This window comes from Platalea leucorodia, assembly GCF_965183815.1.
Source record: "Platalea leucorodia genome assembly, chromosome: 6".
NCBI classification, from domain to species: Eukaryota; Metazoa; Chordata; class Aves; order Pelecaniformes; family Threskiornithidae; genus Platalea; species Platalea leucorodia.
This window is the reverse complement of record NC_138828.1, coordinates 85,124,621-85,145,714: the sequence shown is the minus strand read 5'-3', so window position 1 is coordinate 85,145,714 and position 21,094 is coordinate 85,124,621. Positions and strand designations below refer to the sequence as shown.

Genomic DNA, 21,094 nt, shown 5'->3' with positions numbered 1-21,094 from the left:
AATCTCACTGCTCCTCCTGCCTTTACTCTGTAGCAGTTTAGGTCAATCATTTATAACCTCAGAGTACAGCACAAAGCACAGGGCCAGGGAGAAGTTAAAATAAAGGGAGACCATAAGAGAAGAAAGTGAGACGGCATCAGCTGTGCAATAAAGTAATCTCTACATATCAGAAGTAACAGTGAGATATTTCAGGACAAGCACTCAGCAAATGCTGTCTGAGCCTGCAGAGCGCGGGACTCCCCTTTTCTCAAAGAGTAAGTTTGATTAGAAACCACACAGGCGTCCCGGCAGAGAGGCAAGCATCCTCACTTACAGCTAGAATATTAGGGTCCATCGCTAGCTTCCCATCACCGGGAAAAAAAACAAACAAACAAACAGCTGAAATGGACAGAAAGCTCACCAAAGAGCAACAGACTTGATCGGTCATTTGAGTGTAATAAAAACCAGAGCACTCGGGTGTCACAGCTTAGTCAAGAGGTGGTTTTAAGCAAGAAAGAGTTTCTTTTCCCCAGAAGGTTATCTGATCCTGCAGAATTAAGTGATTCTTAGAAGCCTAGATACAGAGAGGAGATCCAAAAATACACTGCAAAATCAAGAACCGTAACACAAGAGGAAAAAAAAGAGGAATCAGAACAGCAGAAGGAAGTGGAATTAGGAGCAATGGATATAATTAGTAGAGGTTGAATAGCAGGAAAGACATCCTGAAGTGGATTATTTTGATGCCAGGAGCATCGCAGACTCGAGGGGATCCCCACAAAGACTCACTGAACTCACTCGGTGTCCTCCTTCAAACACAATGACATTCACTGCCAGGTATAAAAAAAGAAAAGAGACCTCGACAGCATCGGAGCCGCTGGTGTAGCCAGACACAAGCCTGGCACAGCTCATCACACAGATCGGGGCTGCTGCAACGCTTCCTCGCATGCCCTCGTCTCCCCTTTTATATTTAAATTCTTCTCCTTGAGGAGGGGAAGGCTTGGTCCCACATCTGCACAGCGCCCGGCACAATGGAGTCCCGGCCCATGCCGCTGACTCCCAGAATCACAGCGAGAACAGAGCAGAAAAATAGGGCTGGAAGGGACTTCAAGAAGGCATCTCGTCCTTCCCCTGCCCCAGGCCAAGAATTACTACACTTGCTATTTTTCTCTCCCTGGTGGGTGGGACACCAACCCACCCAGACAGATGAATTAGTTGGACCTTAAATTTAACATCTTAACCCCTCTGTCACCCTCTGATAATAACAATTCAGCCTTGAGCGCTGCGCCAGGACAGCACAGAGCGGCTGCCGTCGGGATATCTCGCTCTGCCGAGTCAGAAACCGATAAAAGCGCAATTCTGCAAACAAGCCCCAGCTGGCAGCGGGAGCCCGGCAGCCCAGCCTATTTCTGACCTGTGCTGTGGGACTGCTGGTCCTAGAAGGGAAGCCAGCCTGCCTCCTGAAGACACATTTCTTCCATGATGCCTACAAGAAGTGAGTCACCTTTTTTTGTAAAGTTTCCATCATCCTCTTTTCCGGACTCTCCAGCACATCATGTTTACCCCGAGCTGGTCTAGTTTCAACTCTAAAAATCCTTGAGGCAGGTATTGCTTATGCTTGTATCACTAGTAACACTCCTGATGAAGTACCACTGTACTCCAACAGTTAACACCAGCAAAGCACAAACCTTTCTTTGCCCCAGACGCTTATTCGTGTTTCTTCTGTGGGTATGCAAAGATAGACATTAAGCCCAACTCCTCATCTAACCTTAATACTAAGAAACAAGATCAACTGCACTTAGTTCTATGAAATGGAAAAAAAACCACCCACACCCTTCATTCTGGCAGTTCCCAGACATCCGAACCAGTTTTTTCAGTTTTGTTAATAAATCTAATTCTCAGCATCTCCTACCATTCAGTTTGCCCTTAAAGGTTTTACAGGAGAACTTCAGAAAGAAAACTGCAAAAAGTCAAAAAAACTAACCAAATGGGCAACCCTATAGCAAGATAAATCCAGTGCTCTATTGCTCCACAAAGTAAAAGCTTTCCTATTTTAGTTTTGTGCCCGCACTGCAGTATCACTACAAGTCAAACAGCTTAAACCCATTTATTCTTAAAGACAGCCACGTGACTCATTTAAAACCATGAGTCTGTAAAACATACATATCAAAAAGAAACGAAGGGCTGCTGTGGAGGGGGTGGGAGAGGAGGCTCCAGCCCTGTTTGTACCCAAACACTCCCACCTGGCACTGTGATTCCCAGCTCAGCAGCTCCTGGGCTGATGCAGAGCAGCTGAAAGAGGAAGGTGAAACCGACGGCGCTGCCCTGCGAAAGGGCACCGCGTTCCCCTTGCTGCGAAAAGCAGCAAAGCTTCGCGGCGAATTTCACCTTCCAATAATGCAATTATATAGATCGTGAAGCCAAGTATTTCTGGTAACGCACCTCCACCTTTCCCTGCCTCTCAGCCCGATCAATTTGGTTGCAATGAGCTATAAATATCCTCTACCCATTTGTACCATCGACCTTCCAGAGGGTAACGCGTGCGCTTGTGCTCAGCGCTGCGAGTAATGCCTTTTGGTTTTGATACAAAGTTCTTTGGGGAACTTCTGTTTCACTTTAAAGAGGGGGAAGGACAGATGAGGCGTCTCAGTTTGCCAAATCCATTACGTGGCTTCTACCAGGACAGTGATGCTAACAGTCTGCGGTCTGGCTAGCAAGAACAGGTCTTAGAGGTGCATAATTTATCTAAAATGTCATGTTTTTTAAAAAAATCAGGTGATTTCTCATCAGAAACAGACTTCAGTTAAACAGCCAGCTACCAGCATCTTTCAGATTAACAACCAGCAGAAGCCACTGCTGCAAAATCCTAACCAGCATCACAAAGAAATACCGAAAAGGCTGAAACACCAGACCCAGACTCGCGGAAAGGAGCGGAGGGAAAAGCAAAAGCGAACGGGCAGCGCTCCTGGGCAGGCAGCTACATCCATCTGCGCTCCTCGGGCAGGAGGGGAGCTCGGCAGTTAACGCGGATGAAGCAACGGGTTCTCCCCGCTGAAGGATACTGCAAGAACCACTGGGAAAAGATGCTTAATAGGAGAACAAAGGATCCATTAAGCAAACAGAGGCATTAACTCATATCATCGTCAGGATGGTAACTGTACCCATACCCACGGCTTCGCCACGGGTTTTGCCCAACGGACGCACATCAACAAGGAGGGCGGGCGGCGGTTTCGAAGGATAACTTTGACAGACTGGGGGCTCGGGGCAGGAAAATGCCCTCCTCTCCCCTCCCGACCAGCGCCCCGTCGGGGAGGGCGCCCCGAGGGCTCCCGGAGGGGCTGCAGGCCCCGAGCGGGGGTTTCGGCCGGGGGAGCCGACACCGCGGCCGGGCGGGAGAAGCCGCCCCGGCCCAGGCCGAGGCGCCGGGGGCCGGGCACAGGCCGGGGCTCGCCCCCCAGGGCGCCTCCACCCGCCCGGGCAGCCCGGCCCGGCAGGGAGCCAGGCAGGGGGAAGCGAGGGGGCTGCGGGCACTTCTGAGAGATGACTATTAAAAAAATAACACTAATTAACATTTCCTCATTTCTTCAGAGTTTCTGGGGAGGGGAGCGGCAAGGCGAAGCCCACCCGAGCCCCCCCGCCCAGGCTGGGCGCCCCGGGTCCCGCCGCCCCGCCCCGGCCGCACCTGAGCGTGGGGCCGATGCAGGCCGTGTCGGTGCTCTCGATCTCCCGCAGGATCCGCTCATGCTCCGCCGCCGTCTCCAGGCTCTCCAGCTCCGCCATCTTCCCCCGCTCCATGGGGGCTGCGCCGGCCCGCCCGCCCAGCCGACAGACCCACCTGCCCTGCCCGGCCCGGCCCTCGCCCGCCCCGGGCAGCACCAGCGCCGGGGCCGCCCGCTCCGCTCGGCTCCGTGCGGCCCGGCCCGGCCCCGCCGCGCCCGGCACGCCGGGAAATGTAGTGCGGGCGGGCGGGGGGCGCCGCCGAGGCCTGCGCCGGCGCTGCGACACGGCCGGCAGCGAGGGGCGGGGAGGGCCCGGCGGCGGGCAGCGGCGTCCCGGCGGCCGTGTCACCGGCCGGGGCAGCGGCTGCCGAGCTCCCCCCGAGGGGACACAGCCCCATGGCCTCGACATCTGCCTCCGGAGGGGCACAGCCCCATGGCAGGGACCCCGTGTCCTCCCGCATGAGGGGACACAGCCCCCTGGCAGGGACCCCGTGTCCTCCCTCTGAGAGGACACAGCCCCATGGCCATGGCACCCACCATGAGGGGACACTGCCCCATGGCAAGGACCCCAAGTCCTCCCCCATGAGGTGACACAGCCCCATGGCAGTGACACCTACCATGAAGGGACACAGCCCCCTGGCAGGGACCCCGTGTCCTCCCCTGTGAGGGGCACAGCTCCATGGCCATGGCACCCACCATGAGGGGACACTGCCCCATGGCAAGGACCCCAAGTCCTCCCCCATGAGGGGACACAGCCTCGTGGCAGGGACCCCATGTTCCCCCTCAGGAGGACACAGCTCCATGGCCATGGCATCCACCATGAGGGGACACTGCCCTGTGGCAGTGATATCCACCATGAGGGGACACTGCCCCATGGCGGGGACCTGAAGTCCTCCCCCATGAGGGGACACAGCCCCATGGCAGGGACCCCATGTTCCCCCCTGAGGTGGCACAGCCCCACAGCAGTGACACCTACCATGAGGAGACACAGCCACCATGGCAGCAACATCCCTCCTGAAAGAACACAACCCCATGGACATGACACCCACCATGAGGGGACACTGCCCCATGGCAGGGACCCCATGTCCCCCCCTGAGGGGACACAGCCCCATGGCAGTGACACTGTTGTCACCCACCATGAGGGGAGGTCCCAGCAGGAACAAACCTCTGTCACTGTCCCCAGCGGAGGCATCCCCCTGCCCCATGATGGATGAGCCTCTGCTCCTCCTGCCCCAGCCTGTCCCTCAGCCCCATAACCAATGTCAGCCCCTCCCTGAAGAGGTGCCATTGACTCTGCTCCCAAAGAAAGCTCCCTGCCGACACCGGACCGCCCTTCAGCTTGATCCTAAAATGTCCCACCAGCTGCTGAGCTGCAGCGTGTCCCCCCCTGAGCTGCACAACCCAAGAGACGTCTTTGCCCAAGGACACAGCAGAGCTTCCTCCCAAAAACACCACCAGCCCCCAGAAACATCCTCAGATGTCAAGGTCTCCTCGAGCTGCCGGTGCGGCTCCCTCCTTTGGAAGCAGCTGGTTATTATTGTTATTATTTTGTGTTGTGAAAACGACGCTGGAAGGGTCCCGTTCCCAGCCGCGCGTTATCGGGTGCGGTGGAGCCATCCTTGCACAGAGATCCCATGCTCTGCCAGAGACATGGTGGGGATGAAGAGCAGGACCAAGACCAGGCTATGAGTACCACCAAGGGTTTGGGCATTTGCTTTTGTCGTTTCATCTTCTGAGATATAAATAAACTACACTAATTGTATGAGCACGCCTCTGGCTTCCCTCACCGCTGCTTGCTAAGGTTGAAAGCTGCTGGCCTGAATATCCCTGTATCATCACTTAATTAAATGAGAAGGGGATAAAAGAACTTCCCAAAACACGATGCACCGTGACTGGAACAATGCAGGAGGGGCAAGGAAAGCCTGGCAAAAACTTTGTTAGTTCACCTGAAGTTCACCGGCTCTTGGACATCATGCCTACGGTTGCCAAAGACCATGCGAGACCAGATGGATGTCGCTTTGGATGTGTTAAGACCAGCGAGGAAATCTGTCCTCCGACGGCAGTCACCATGGAGACCTGGTAGAAGCTTTCTGCGGACCAAGAAGCAAAGAGACACATCAGCGGTGGAAGGAAAGCGGATAAAAATAGCAGGGTGATTTCTGAGCCCAGCAGCCGGGCGCTGCCTTCCCCAGGGCTGGGTCGGGAGCTGCGTCGGGGGGAAGCGCTGTGCATTTTGTGCCTGCCTCCGCCGGCTGCGCGGCAGAGGCCGGTGCTGCAGGCGAGCCGGGGCATCCGTGGCAGAAGGCTGGTGCTTCAGCAGCTTACGGGGGCAATCCCCCGTGGCACAACACCGTGACGGCTGCTGCAAGGAGCAGATCATTTGTGATTTAAAGTGCTTTAGACTTCAGACTGCTGAGATGAGCTACCTGTGGCTACAGGAAATATATAATGTGCTGCTCAGTGTGTGATACATACCCAGCTCTGGTGTAAAATCTGTAGATACTACCGTCTACTGCGGTTAGCAGCTAAGAAGATTACTGTTTTCGTTCAAATTAGTAGGGGCTTGTACTGTTGGGGACTGACCCAATATCCCTGAAGTCAGTGGTAACTATTGCATTGTCTTCACTGAGCTTTAGAAACAGGATTAAACACCAGTGGGCAAAGAACATCCTTAATGGTTTTAATTGCAGGATAAGAACTGCTAGAAATGACAGCAATGCCAAGTTCAATCCTGAATGCTCAGTTAGGCAATGGTGTTAACACAAATACGGGTCTCAGAAACACGGTCTAGTTTTCTCTGGTGTGAGGACACTGCTTAGTCCACTAGACTATGGTACAAGGGCGTTGAGCATGGAGACGGGAACCTAGAACTCAACTAGTCATCAAACTCTGCTGTTGACTTCAGTCTTACTTTAGTCTCACTCTCCTGCACCAGCAGAAAGAATGAGGACCGCTGTTTTCAACGCCACAAGGTAGTGCTTCAGCAAGAAGAGGAGCCCAGTGCCTGGAGTGTGGTGTGACTCAGCCAGCCAGACCACGTCCTGAGAAAAGCAGAGCATTAACCTCCACCGAGCAACGTGGGAAGATGCTATGAGGCACTATAACAGTCTGTCTAAAAAGAAATGTTTGGTTTTGAATAGAATAATTATTTTTTTTTTTAATTTCCACCAAAACATCACAATTTTCTCATGGGGAGAAAAGCACCAAAAACATTTCCATAGGTTGACAAATATTCACATCAAATGGGGAGGGAGAGAGAGAGTGTTACCGCATAGGAGGACCTTCTAAGGAGCACCAACCATAGATTTCCCATGCTTCAATTGGCTGCTAAAGCTATGGTGAAATCTGAGCATATTTTTTAAGGGGAAAACTTAGTGCTGGTTTTGATGCCATAGAAAATCCCATCCGGCCTCCGACTTCAGATTTCAACTGCAGATCTCTTTTTACCCTTGCCTGGTAGAGTCAAAAGTCTGCTGTGATCAAGTTTTTGGTGTTCATGTATGGTCCTGAGGTCTGGGATCAACCAACCTCTTCTTTGATCAGCTGAACAGACTGATGTCTTGGAGCCTTTCACTCTAAGGCGCCTTTTCCGGTAATTTACCCATTTATGCTTTTTTTTTTTTTTCGCAAATGACTGTATTTCAAGATTTTTCATAGTCTGTGGGTGCCAGAAGTGGACAGAGCAGTGGCTCTAGTGACAAACACAACTATAATCCATCTGCTCCTCTTCAACATCATGGTGGTACCATCGTGGGCACCATTAGCCGGTCCCGTTGGCCACAGGGTCACACCGAGGCTGATGTCCAGCTGATTACCCACTGTCACCTTCAATTCTTTTCAGGTCACTGCCGTTCGGGATAAAATTTTCCATTCTGTAAGAAAAGCTACATTCTTTGTCCCTGGACACATGGCAGTTGGTCACCTTCACATGAATATTCATCGCTTGTGTCTGGCTTACCGAGCAGTCTGGGACTTGCCCTCATTATCTGCTGCCACACAAACTTTGTACCATTTGAAAGCCTGTCCCCAAGAAGTTTATTTATTCTTACCAGTCACTGACATAAGCATGCTGAATTTGTATTGTTCTAATTTATTAATCAAGTCATCATGTAGTACCAACACAAATGCATCAAAGATGTCTGTTACCAGCTCATAATCTCATTGAGAAATGATATCGAGTTTGCCTGACAGATTCTATTTCCCTTAAAAGCGTGCTGGCTGATGTTAACTCTTTTATGTGCCCTTAATTTCCTACTAATGAAGTTCCTTATAATTTTTTTTTTATGGGACTGACAACAGCCTGATGGAGCTTTACAAATTCTCCCATTTAATTACTGACCTCTCATTAGCGTTTTCCAGTCCTCCAGAACTTCCCTGGTGTTCCAAAACTTCCTAAAAAAATCAATGTAACAGGTCAGAAACCTTGAGCAGCCTTCACACAGCCTCGTGCGCAGGTCACCTGCGGCTGCCGGTTCAACAGTTTGCCTCTCTCTGCAACTGCTCGGTCGCTCCATCACTGCTGACATGTAAGGTCATCATCACTGTCTACAAATTACTGTGGCACCTGGGATCTTCCCAAATTCAGGACCAGCTGTAATTGTGCCGTTTCACTAGAGCGATACCACCATCAGAATGTCTGTCTTTTTTTTTTTTCTTTTAACCTTAACGATCTATTTCATATTATGCTTATTTTGGTTTTTCATTTCGTGCTGCTACTTTGCTGAACTGTTCTCAACATCTCCTGGCTTCTCTGCTTCCTTACCAGCTCCCTTCTCTCGCTTCTGGCTTCTTCCCTTCCCATTGCCTCCGTGCTCTTCTGACCGCACCTACATTCACATAGCGACAGGTGGGCACGATGCCGAGCTACTCTTACATTTGGTCTTACCGGTGGCATTCAGGAACACATTTCACAGCGAAATGAGGGGGCTAGCAAGCAGACCCGGGAATTAAGGGTAGAAAGAAAGGAACAAACAAGGCCAGATGCTGTTGACCTGGAAGACCAACCTCCTGCAGGGACCTGGGGGACTCGTCCCCCACGTCGTTAGACACTCAAGTAACCTCGAGCAACCTCTCTGGTCAGGTCCCTTCTTCTGGGGGCTTGACTGGAGTCCTGGAGCCCCCGTATCTGCCTCCACGCTCTCCTCCTGCATCCCCAGCCTCACCTGCTCCCCACCTCTCCCTTCTGCCTTCACCAAACCCCTTTGGCCATAACCCCGCTCTCAGCGGGGCTGGGCATCCTCGGCGTTTGCTTTCTCTTACCCAATGGCTCGAAGCTGGACAAGGAAAGGCGCACGGTATTTCTAAAGCAACAAGAATGCTGCGGGTGCTGACTAAGCACACAAGTCAGCCGGTCCTGTTTGCTCTGGGTGTGCAGCAGCCTGGTTTCCTTCTTCAAGGCTGACCTTTAGCACCCTCCGCCTCAACCCCAGGGGAATAAATAAATCTCTGCTGCCTAGAGAGGTGCCTGCATTTCATTTATCCCCCTCCTTCAGCCGCCTTCTGTGGTTTTGCCACGCGGTACCAACTGAAAGCACCCCCCGTGTGCCCGTGAAATGCAATCCTGCCCTTTCCAGCGGGGAGAGCTCGGGGCTTGGCTGCCCTTTCGCGGGGAGAAGGGGAAAGGGCTGCAGCTGGGATGGAGAGGCAGAGGAAGCGAGGAGCCATGGGGAGCCGGGCTGGCTGCTCCTGCTTGTATGGAGGGTGGGAGAAGCGCTGTCAGCAGCTGCCGCTTCTGAGAAGGGCCGCAGCTCCCTCTGCACCGATTGCCACCATCCCACACACTTTGATGCCACCCACAGCAGCAGCAGCAGCCAGCCCGCCTTGCCGGAGGCTCGGAACGGTGATGGCACCGTGGTCGTGCTGCTCTCAGCGCAGTCCTGCCACGGGCAGGTGCCTTCGCCCAGCCCGGGCTCTGCGCGGTTTATTGCCCCCGGGTGCATTCATCTGCACCTACCGGTAACCACAAGGTAACCCAGTCTTCCACAACATATTTATGGATAAATCCCTGTTTTCCAGCCACTAGGCTCTGTGCTTCAAATCCTATTCTGCTTCACATTTCAAGACTGAAACAAATTTCAAAGCCTCTCTGATATTATTAGCCTGTTCCCCAAATCCCTGCTTGGGACGTACCTTGATGCTTCTAAGCATGACTTTTGTTTTCTCATGCATTTTATCTTTTTTTCTGAATATAGGAAATTGATAGCTCAGACAGACTGAAACATTGGCGAGAAGGACTTCAGCCACGGAGTTCTGGCTTTCAACCTTTGCTGAGGAATTTTCAAATCTGAGTTTCTGGTTTAATTAAATACAGGGACGGGGATCCCTTGGTGGCAATGCCACTTTTGGCATTTGGATCTTTTGGCAAGCCGTACTGCCATTTCTGAAGTCCTGCCAAAACCCACCAGCATGGCATGGGAGAGCTTCACCTAGACAGGATCTGAAGACCAAAGAGGTGGATCCTCACTTGACCTTCAGAGCTGCTCCTTAGCTCCAGACTCTCCAGCTGAACCTGGGAAGCCCATGCTGGCAGGGAGCATTGCAGCGAAGGAAAGGGCTGGTCTCCCTGTCTTTGTTTAGAAGCAGAAGGACAAACACATTCACCCTCAGGCTTGAGCGGTGCGTGATATATTTCCATGCCACGTAGGTCAGGAAGTGGTTAGTACCGTTGTGAGCATTGAGTTCTGCTCTCTGCTGCAGCTTGGGGCTGTGTGGCTCACCCATGACAGCAGCAGAAGGGATCATCGTTTATGAGTAGGACGGAGACCCTACCTCCCAGCCCATAACGAGGGGAGGTTTCCTCTCTGCGCGCTCCCCTTCTCATCCCGGATAGCTGCAGGAGCGAGGTTCCTGCTGTGCTGCTCAGCCCATCCTCATTATCCTCGCTGCCGTGAAGCCCAGCCAGAGAGCAGCCCCGCCGCATGGAGCAAGCGATCTGCTGGCATCCAAGGCATCTTGTCCTTAGGAGGTCACACAATTAGCTGCCGAACATGATGAGATCCCACAGTTGGGGTGGCCTTTGGGCTACTAAAAACAACAAGCAGAGCTCAGGAGCGAAACCACGGTCCTGCCTTCCAGCAGCCCGTGGGTAGCCATGGCAATGATGACTACAGCCAGGGCCACCTTGTATGACTTCGAGCCCTGCCCTTCTTGGGTGGTAACGCTGGGCAGAAATACCCAGGGCTCTTCCTGAAAGCTATTGTTAACCGTCCTTTGCAGAAGGAATTTAGCGCTTCCTCTCCAACACGCGCGAGCCCTGGCAGTGTTACGGCAGCTGCTGCTCGCGAGTACCAGCTCCACGGCGTTCCCGCTGCCTCTGCAGCACATGGGGTGGGTTTCCCCCCTGGAAGCCCTCCTGCCTTCCCCGGGATTTGTGGGAGCCCTGTTATACCCCTCAGAAGCTGCTGAGAGCGTTGCAAACACACAGGCACGATAGCCCAGTGCCAACAGGATCTGTGCCACGACGACAAAGCAGCTCGGGTGGCTTCTCCAGACAAATCCAATAGGTGCAACCTCAAACAATGGATAATTTGGGCAATGCTGATAATACGCCAGTAGATATTTAAAATCAGCACCGCCAAGAGAAATTTACTCCCCTGGCACTTCCCAGCTGGCTTCTACCAGTGACTCTGCCTCTCCCTGCCCTGCGCTGCCCCGAGCGAAGCCCCCAGCCCCTCGCTGTCCTCCCGGGGTCCCTGGGGTTGCGGGGTTGCCCGCAGCTCCCTCCAGATTTTAAATGCCGCTGACACCTAGTGCTGGGTCTCCCAACTACAGCCTGAGCTGCGAGGGAAGCCCTAACGCCGATGGATGAAGAGCCAGGGGTTTCGTGACGTGCGTGATTTCATGATGCTGGCTCTTCTGGATCCAGCTTCACCTGCCTCCTGCTTCGTGAAGGTGAAGAGGTGCCTACACCGGGTTGTCCCGGCACAGGATTGTGCCACGGGGTCTGTCCACATCAGACAGGAGCGAATCTCTAAGGGGACTGACTGGGATGGTGCTGAGGGCCGAGCGTCCCCCACTGTGCACAGGGTGGGATGGAAGCAGAGCATCCTCCATATCTTGAGAGAACGACCATTGCTGTCGCTGGTTGTGGTCCATCTCTGTTCATCTTCCCGACCAACGTCCTGGGAAGAGTTCAGACCCTCCTGCTGCCAGAGCGTGGTCCTGGCGTGCAGGCTGAGACCCCGGCCCGGGAGGCTCGGTGACAACCTGCTCATCCTCCAGCGCCTCCGTCACACGTGTACAACAGGTCTTCTTCGAGCGCTCTCCCAGCTCTATCACCTTCCTAGCCCAACTTACATCCTTTCTGAAACCCCAGTGCTGATCTTTCTACAATGTACAGCCCTACCCACTCTTCCTTATTCCATGCCTTAGCTGCTATTATATTGTATTTCTCAATGTACTATTCAAATCCCCAGCCAACAGCAGCCCGTTCTGTTTTAATATATATTCTCTTGAGAGAGCTCCCGAGCAGTCCAACCAAAATGCACTGGCTCCTAGTGATTGCACTAAAATCGTATTCTGCTCCACGGCCTTTTCCAATATTAATTTAATTTTTGCAGCTGCCATTTGTGAAGTCCTTCTTCTATGGGGAATCTTTCTTTTTGTGAACTATCCCTGCGGTCCTACAGCTGGTTTTGGATGGTGGATGAGGAGAGGAACAAGCAAGTTGCTAAAACCCACAAATATAAAAGGGCAGCCAGGAAAAAAAACAGAAGTAGAAAAAGAGAAAGAGAAAGAAAGGGAAAGGGAAAGGGAAAGGGAAAGGGAAAGGGAAAGGGAAAGGGAAAGGGAAAGGGAAAGGGGAATGGAAAGGGAAAAAAAGGAAAAGAGACAGAAAAGAGAAAGAAAAAGAGAAAGAAAAAGAAAAGGGGAAAGAGAAAGAGAAAGAAAAAGAAAAAGAGAAAAAGAAAAAGAGAAAGAAAAAAGAAAGTAAAAAGCAAAATGCCTGGGCAGTATCTACACCCTTTCCTGGACTTGGCCCTTAGCCCAGATCTCCTGGTGCTGCGTTCCCTACCCTCACTGCAAACCATCTCCTTTTCTCCCAGCTCCGGCAGCAGCACCTCCAGGGCGGCTGGAGGATGGGTAAGAAGCGCTGGTGCCTTCCTGTCCTTGAACACACAAAACGTGAGACTGCAGCAGGCTCTGAAACTGCCGAGCGATGCTTAGGCTTTAATATTCTCCAAGAAAAGTGAAACGGTCACTATCAGCACGATTGTGTCGAGTTAAAATCCAGCGGAAGAAGCAAGCTGCTGTCACGGGAGCCAGAGAGCATCTGGTGCAAGAACACAGAAACACCAGGGAATGAAGTTTAACCTCTATAACCACGCAAGCAGAGCTGCTAACACCACGCTCACCCTCACCATGCTGCTTACGGAGGGTCTCCACCATGCCCTGTGTCCGACAGAGGAATACGTCTTGGATGAAGTCTTAGCAAATCTGGTCAGAAATCACATTTTGCGGACAGGTCAGAATCTTCGTGTTTTCTTCTTCTCTTGTTCTCAGCACCCAGCACGTCACCCCCAAGCCACCCACCTGAGGTCAGGAGACACCCTTTGCGGCATAAAGTGGCATTCAACAAATGCTCAAAATGACTGACTTAAAAAGCAACCCAGGGAAGGAAAAGAGAGCTGATCTGATGGGGATATTTCACAGCTCTCATGGGCTATGAAAACTCCCTTCCCTAACTATTATCTCAACCAGTCTGTACAGTATGAAAGTGTATTAACTTTATTAATATATATTAGTTCATATTATACACTGTAATGTAATGAGGTAGTGGAATTTTACTGGAGACTTTGGTGTTGTTCACACTTACGTAAAACTAGAGGACGGCCCGGCCCTGGAAAGAAGGACTTTGCTTCTGGGATGCTTAGAGCTGCCCATGAAGGCTGAAGGACACCCTGGGACAACCAAGATAACGCTGGCACCCCGGCCCCTCTGACACACCTCTGAAACCCTCCCAGCATCGTCCGGTGTCATAGATCCGTAACGCCAGCAGCACTGGCTCCTGGACATCTGGATCAGCAGACAAGCAGCAAAAATGCTGCAAAACCAGAGTTGCTTTGCAAAGTTTTTCTATGATTAATAATCGGTTGGAGGGGGGTACATGCGATTAGTCAAATCGTGTTGTACCTGAATGCTTGAAGGGTGTAAGGACCCTGTGCAAAACCACATTTGGGGTGCCCCAGTTCGGCTGGGACACCTCATGTCCCAGCGTGAATAAATATTTACTCTCGTAGTTTGTGTCCCAGCCCCTCTCCTCGGTCAGCACGGGCCAGTTGTGAGTCTTTATAACACCCATTGAGTGGGGTTTGCTCTCCCGGGATGGGGAATGCCAATGTCCTTCTGCTCCCTCTGCCCCCCACAGATCTCCCCCCGCAGCAGCTGAACCCGGCCGTACAAAATCATTAAATTTACACCAAGATATAAGTTCCCCATCAGTGATAGGGATGGGATTTTGCTGCAAAGCGAGGAAAATATGTGGGTGCAGCAGCGAAAGAAGGGATGTTATTGGCACTGATGAAGCAGAGGAAGAAGTGACAGATAACAAGTCCACCCGCCCAAGGTCGAGGCAGACACCCACGCCAGCAAAACACAGTGTCTGGCCTCGCTAAATGATGTGTCTGAGCCAGAACAGCAAACACAGCAGCAAGACTTCCCCGAAGAGCGGGCGGCGAGACAAAAAGTAATGAGTTTTTTGTTCTTTTTCTGCAGGCGGCTGTAGCTGTCAGGGCTCAACCGCATCAGGAGGGTACGTGGTGTCACGGGTCAGCCACGCGAAAGCAGCACCGTGAGCTCGGGAAGTCATTTTGCTGAGGCTGCAATGACAAGGAGCCAAAAAGATACATCACATCATCCCCAATTTGCCAAAATTTGCACAGTGCAAGGTGTGTCCTTGGCACAAGCCTGTTTACCGAGGAGCACAAAGGAGAGAACGAGACATCAGGAGGTATCTTAGGGATTTATAATTTCTCTGCAGCTCTGCCCTCCAGCTCCAGCTCTGGGCTGGTTTGGTCACCAGTTCCCTCCCTCTGATTTTTTTATTTGTAGTGAATATTAGCACAAGCAACTTCTATCAGCTAAAAAACCTGCTTCCCAGCCCCTCGCTCCTACATCTCCACCCTTCGGTGTAGCCTGGTAAGAGGTCCAATGGAAGATACAGCCCGCTGGAAGCAAAGTCCAGCAAAACGATGGCCATTTCCAGCTGGCCCGGTTCTGTGTTGAGCACAGCTACGCGGGACAGGGCGCAACGTCGGGCTGGGAACCGGGGCAAGAAGCACGATGGCTGCAGGAGATGGGAGCTGCCAAAATGGGAAGGGGGGAACTGGCAGCCACTAAAGCAAGTTCTGCCATCAAGAAGCTACTTGTGAAAAAAATACACGTTTGCTGTCTTATTTTTTTGCTGATGATCTTAATTTTACTGAATGTGTAAGATTTGCTTTAGCAAAACAAATATCACTCTTGGGTTTTTGCCATACCATGAATTTTTAATGCTTTATTAGAACGCTGGAGGGTTTCAGCCCAGTCTGCGACTGCTTAATAGAGTGAAACTCCGCTTCGTTACCTGCTCACGCACCGCCGGGGCCATCTGTCCTCAGGATTTAACAGCTGGGAAACCAAGCCCAGCTGCCAGCTAATCCCACGCAAACCAGGTACCCCTTGCAAAAACCCTCTTTGAAAGTTGTCTGCGTCTTCACGCACAAAGAGGTTTATTTAAAAAAAAAAACGGTTTAGGACTCTTTGGGATCAGCCAGCGCTTTCGCTACCTAATAAACAACCGGTGCTGAGTGCCAAAAATAGCGATTGTGGAGGAAAAAGGTTGCAAAGGCTTTGTTAGTGCACGGTCCGAGAGGAAAGCTGCAACGGTGGCAGCCAGCAAAGCCCCAAGGTTGGGGTGGTGCAAGAGGGGGGATTTATATTCGCGCTGGAAAAAATGTATCAAAAAATAATGTATTAAGAAAGAGACGAGTGGCGTTCCTCAGGGGTCGGTATTGGGACCGGCGCTGTTGGCAATGTGTGCTGGCAGCCCAGAAAGCCAACCGCATCCTGGGCTGCCTCCCCCGCAGCGTGGGCAGCGGGGCGAGGGGGGGATTCTGCCCCTCTGCTCCGCTCTGGGGAGGCCCCCCTGGAGCCCTGCGTCCAGCTCGGGGGTCCTCAGCACGGGAAGGACATGGAGCTGTGGGAGCGGGGCCAGGGGAGGCCATGAAGATGCTCTGAGGGTGGCACAGCTCTGCTGTGAGGAGAGGCTGAGAGCTGGGGGGGTTCAGCCGGGAGAGGAGGAGGCTGCGGGGAGACCTGAGTGCGGCCTTGCCGTGCTTAAAGGGGGCTTGTAAGAAAGATGGGGACAGGCTTTTTCCCAGGGCCTGCAGTGACAGGACGAGGGACAATGGTTTTAAACCAAAAGCAGGTAGATTTAGAGTGGACATTTTTTATGATGGGGGTGGTGAGGCCCTGGACCAGGCTGCCCAGAGAAGCTGTGGGTGCCCCATCCCTGGCAGTGTCCAGGGCCAGGCTGGACGGGGCTCTGAGCACCCTGGTCTGGTGGGAGGTGTCCCTGCCCGCGGCAGGGGGTTGGAACCAGGTGATCTCTAAGGTCCCTTCCCACCCAAACCATTCTGTGGTTCTATGAAAAAAAAAATGCATTGAAAAATGCATTTAAAAAAAAAAAGCTTTGGAGAAAACCCAGGGGCAGCCGCGCTGTGACCGGTCGCCCCCGGAGCCGCAGCCCCTGCCCCGCCCCCGCGGCGGGAGGGGCACCGCCCTGGCCACGCCCACCCAGCCGCGTCAGCGGCCCGAGGCGGCAGCGGCGACCAATGGGAGCTGGCGGCGGTGCCGGCGCGGTGGGAGCGGCCATTCACAAAGCGGCGGGGGATGAATGGGGCGGGTCACGTGGTGAGGCGCGGTGCCACGCCCCCCACCTCCCGTCCGCCCGGGGCCGCGATGGAGCCGGGCCCGGGCCCGGGGCGCTGGGCCGGGGCCTGCTGCGTGCTGACCGGCGCCTCCCGGGGCTTCGGGCGCGGCCTGGCGCGGCTGCTGGCTCCGCGGCTGGGCGAGGGCTCGGTGCTGCTGCTGCTGGCGCGTTCGGCGGCGCCGCTGGCCGAGCTGGCGGCCGAGCTGCGGGGGAACGGCGGCGGGCTGCGGGTGGAGTGCGTGGCCGCCGACCTGGGCTGCGAGCAGGGGCTGAGGCGGGCGGCCGCCGCCCTGCGGGAGGTGCTGCCCGCCGCGCCGCCGGGCCGCCTGCTCCTCATCAACAACGCCGGTAACCCCCCCCCCGCCCCGGGCTGGGCCCCGGCCAGCCCCGCTTGGGCCCGCGGCGGCTGCGCCGGGGCTCGATGGGTGCTTTGGGTGCCAGGAAATAACCAACGGGAGGAGCAGCAGGGATTTCACCCTCTCCGGATCTTAGTATTTTATTAAAGTAATGAATTCGGGAAGCAGAGCAGGGGTGGTTCGCTGCCGGGGTCACGGTGCTTTGCTGCTCGCAAGGTTTGACCCGTTATTGGTGGCATAGGACCAGCTGGGCACCCTCCCTCCGCTCTGCTCCCGGAGGACAAATCACAGGATCACAAAATGCTTTGGGCTGGAAGGGGCCCTTAAAGGCCACCCAGTCCCACCCCTGCCATGGGCAGGGACATCTCCAACCAGATCAGGTTGCTCAGAGCCCCGTCCGGCCTGGCCTTGGGTGTTCCCAAGGATGGGGCATCCACCACTTCTCTGGGCATCCCATTCCCGTGTTTCACCACCCTCAGCGTAAAAAATTTTTTCCTTGTGTAAAACCAAACAAAAAACAAACCTTCAGAAGAACTTCCAGCCCTGCCTTGTGTCTGCTTTGCTTGCGATCTTTAATGCCTGTTGGCTTTAGTGCCTTTATTTCACCCATTACCGCTAGAAATAAGAGCATACGTTCCAGCAGGTAATGGGTGCTGCAGGAGTTAGGTCTTTTACCAACTTAGTCCCGAAAGAGGGACATGCAGGAGGGCGCGTGGTGGCCCCGGGGGACATTGTGCTTCAGGCTGGAGGTTGGGAGCTGTTTGTTTTGGCAGGGCAGGTCCGTGTCCCGTGTCACAGCTGTCAGTTCAGTGGGTGACCCGAAAGCCATGAGCAGAGCCGGGCTGTGCTGAGCAACTCGCTCTGCTGTGAGGCCCTGCTGGAGGTTGGGCCAGCAAAGCTGCTCGCTTTTGTCCGTAATAGGCTGTTGGACGTGAAAATGTAGGAGCCAAAGGGATCTGCTGTGTTGAACCCATCTTTAGCTACTCCAGCCTCATTTGTCCTTCCTTCCTAGGCTCCCTGGGAGACATCTCCAAATCCTTCCTCGATCTCACCGACCCAGATGAGATCAACAGCTACTTTGCCTTCAACGTCACCTCGGCGCTTTGCCTCACCTCCACCGCCCTGCAAGCCTTCGGGAAGCGTCCCGGCTCGAGCAGGACGGTGGTGAACATCTCCTCGCTCTGTGCCCTGAAGCCCTTCAAGAACTGGGCGCTGTACTGCAGCGGGAAGGCTTCCCGGGACATGATGTTCCAGGTGCTGGCGCTCGAGGAGCCCGATGTCCGGGTGCTCAACTATGCCCCAGGTGAGGAGGGAAGCTCATTAATAGCTGTTAATTTTCTCCTGGCTTGGTGGATAAAAGATTCTTGCAGCTGAGGCAGGTACAGAGGGAAAATGAGCCCCAGATTTTGCTTTCTCCTTACATGATTTTGTTTTTGTTGCTCCTTCCCCAGGCCCTCTGGATACGGACATGCAGCTCTTGGCCCGGACTAAGACCGGAGACCCTGAGATGCGTCAATATTTCCAAAGCCTGCAGGAGAGTGGCCAGCTGATAGACTGCACCGTGTCGGCCCAGAAGCTGCTGAATCTCCTGGAGGAGGACACCTTCAGCTCCGGCGCCCACGTGGATTTCTACGACATCTGAGTTACTCTCGCCTCCACGCTCACCTTCATGCTTTGCTTTCAGCTTCTGTCCACCGAGCTGCGTCTTGGGTGCCTCCAGCGTGCTTGGTGACCTTGTCTGAGTCCTGGGTGCTGTGCAGCTTTCACGAGAAGACCTCTGGGTGCCTTATCAATACTCCTAGTGCCCCGATGGGTTTGGGGGGCAGTTACTGCTTTGCTGCGCTGTAGCTGTTGAGCCCTCCTGGGTACCTGCCGGCAGGAGCGGGGATTTCTCAGCTGCTTGGAGCCGGATCAGGGAACAAAAGTGGCTTTTCCAAGGGAATGGGCATGGAGGCTTAAAGCTCTCCTGCACAGGAGTGTGTGTGAGCCGAGGAGGTACCGAGGCACACGCAGCCAGGTCAGAAAGCCGCCCCAGAAGGTCTTGAACAAGCCAACAGTAGGGTTAGAGCTGAGTGTCCCCGTGTCTGTCCCCTCTGCCCCGCAGGAGCTGCGTGCTCAGCACCCGAGCAAGTCACCACAGGGCAAAAGAGCCGTTCCCGGGGCCAGAGGTGGTGGCTGTCCCCCCAGAGCCCTGAGTCGCCGTCCCCCGTCTCACCAGTGCCTTGTCCAGACTCTCCTGCAGTTCTGTGGTTGTCTCCCTGCGAGTTTTGTGCGTGAAGACGTGGAGCAAAGCCTGTCCCTGTGTTTTTTGTGCAAAGGCGATAAATCACCAGGAGGGGGAGCTGGCCATGGAGGAGATGGGAATTTGGGGTGCCTGGCTGGGGTCACCCGCTGACGTAAACCTGGGCACAAGCGCAGCAAGGGTTAGAGCACATCTGGGACACAGCCCTGAGCCCGTGCCATGCTCCTGTTCGCAGGTTCTGGGTCCAAGCCTGGATCTGGGGCTTCAGCCCCTCCTGGCTTGTTATTTTATTGTTTGTGGGGTTTTATCCTCATTTTCTCATCAGGTTCTAGGAGGCACAAGCACTTATAGACTTGCCCTTCTAGAAGGCAGCTGATCTGCAGTGTGTGTTGATGCAGGAGAGCTTCTCTGAATGAGAAGTGGCATCCCCTGCGCGCCCTTGAAACGCCCGGCGTCTCTCTGCACTCTGACAGCAACTTTCCTGCGGTCCTCTTCTGTCTCAGCCCCGTATTTCAAATCTTGTCTGCTGAATCTCCAGTCATTAAAAGTTTCATGTCTGGTCTGGGTCTTCTGCTGTATGTTCACAAGTGGGTAAACTTCTGGGAGGGGAGAGCCTGCGTTAAGCACTGTCTTCATCCAACACGGCAGCACGCGTGCCCTCCTGGAGTCCTCTTCTTCCGTCTCTGAGCCATTTCATTAACTCTGTGTTAACTTAATCCTGTCAAGCTCAAGAAAACCTCTCTAGCTAGTCTGCTGCTTGGTTTCATCTTCCCTCTATGCCTGTGAAACCCTTTATTAGCCAAACCCCCTCTGCTGCTCACTGCAGTAGCAAGGAGTTGTTTTTCTGGGGTTTGATGCCTGGTGGTGTTCAATGTGGTCTGTGAAACCTGGATGGACCTGCTGCTGCTAAAATTCCCCCATCTCCTCACTTTGTATCTGTATGGGCTTGTCCCAGCCCTTCTTGGGCAGAAATCCTCTTTCGGAATCTGATTCTCTGCAAAAAAATAATGGCAGTGCTCAGAGCTGGGGGTCCCAAGTCCTGCCCTTACAGGGTCACAGACCCCCGGGCTGGCCAGAGGCTGGGCTGCAGGTGGAAGAGACCCCCGAAAAGGCTCAAGGAGCCCCAAATTGCAGGAGGAGGTGGGTGGGTGCTGGGTGACAGGGCTGCCCTGGGCATGGGGACAACTTGGTACCATCTGGGTGGGAGATGCAGATGGGTTTTTCAGGGTAAGACACATTAAAAGCCGGGGTACCCAAGGGGGAGGATTATTTTTGGACTGTGCGTACTTGGTTGAGGTCTGACCACCCCGCAGTGGCTGGGGGTGTGTCAGCAGCTCCGTGTGTCTTGTAGCATCTGCGTGAGGGTTGTGGTGTCACAGAGGTGCCACTTGAAACCAGGCGCTTCTCCAACCCAAACCTCTCCCCTAAGAGAGGATACATAGGCTGGGAATGCTGACTTTAAATAGCAAGGTGCTTGTGTCCTGCTGCACACAACGTTAATGAAATCAGTAATGAAACCCTGGATTTGATTCATAGCATGGTTTGGGTTGGAAGGGACCTTCAAAGATCACCTAGGCCCCCTGCCATGGGCAGGGACACCTTCCACTAGATCAGGTTGCTCAAAGCCCCGTCCAACATGACCTGCCAAGGGATGGGGCATCCACAGCTTCCCTGGGCAACCTGGTCCAGCGTCGCACAACCCTCATCACTGTAAAAAATTTCTTCCTTGCATCCAATCTAAACCTACCCTCCTTCAGTTTAAAACCATTGCCCCTCGTCCTGTCACTGCAGGCCCTGGGAAAAAGTCTCTCTCCATCTTTCTTCTCAGCCCCCTTTAGCACTGCAAGGCCGCACTCAGGTCTCCCCGCAGCCTCCTCTTCTCCCGGCTGAA

General features: G+C 53.7%; 2 protein-coding genes across 3 annotated transcripts in view; one reads left to right on the top strand and one right to left on the bottom strand.

Moving 5' to 3' along the window:
* The window catches only part of EXOC6B (exocyst complex component 6B), a 304,900-nt gene extending 301,060 nt beyond the window's left edge, over nt 1-3,840 (bottom strand). For both annotated transcript variants that reach the window (XM_082315216.1, XM_082315217.1), the window contains exon 1: nt 3,659-3,840. In XM_082315216.1, coding sequence (XP_082171342.1) covers nt 3,659-3,771 — 113 coding nt within the window. In that variant the 5' untranslated portion in view covers nt 3,772-3,840. The remainder of the gene's footprint in view (nt 1-3,658) is intronic.
* A 12,794-nt stretch (nt 3,841-16,634) lies between these two features.
* SPR (sepiapterin reductase) lies at nt 16,635-19,770 on the top strand (the record flags this gene model as incomplete). Its single annotated transcript, XM_082316498.1, has 3 exons — nt 16,635-16,953; nt 17,974-18,264; nt 18,413-19,770. The coding sequence occupies 3 exons, from the start codon at nt 16,635-16,637 to the stop codon at nt 18,601-18,603; spliced, it is 801 nt and encodes a 266-aa protein (XP_082172624.1). The 3' UTR covers nt 18,604-19,770.
* Between the last annotated feature and the right edge of the window lie 1,324 nt (nt 19,771-21,094).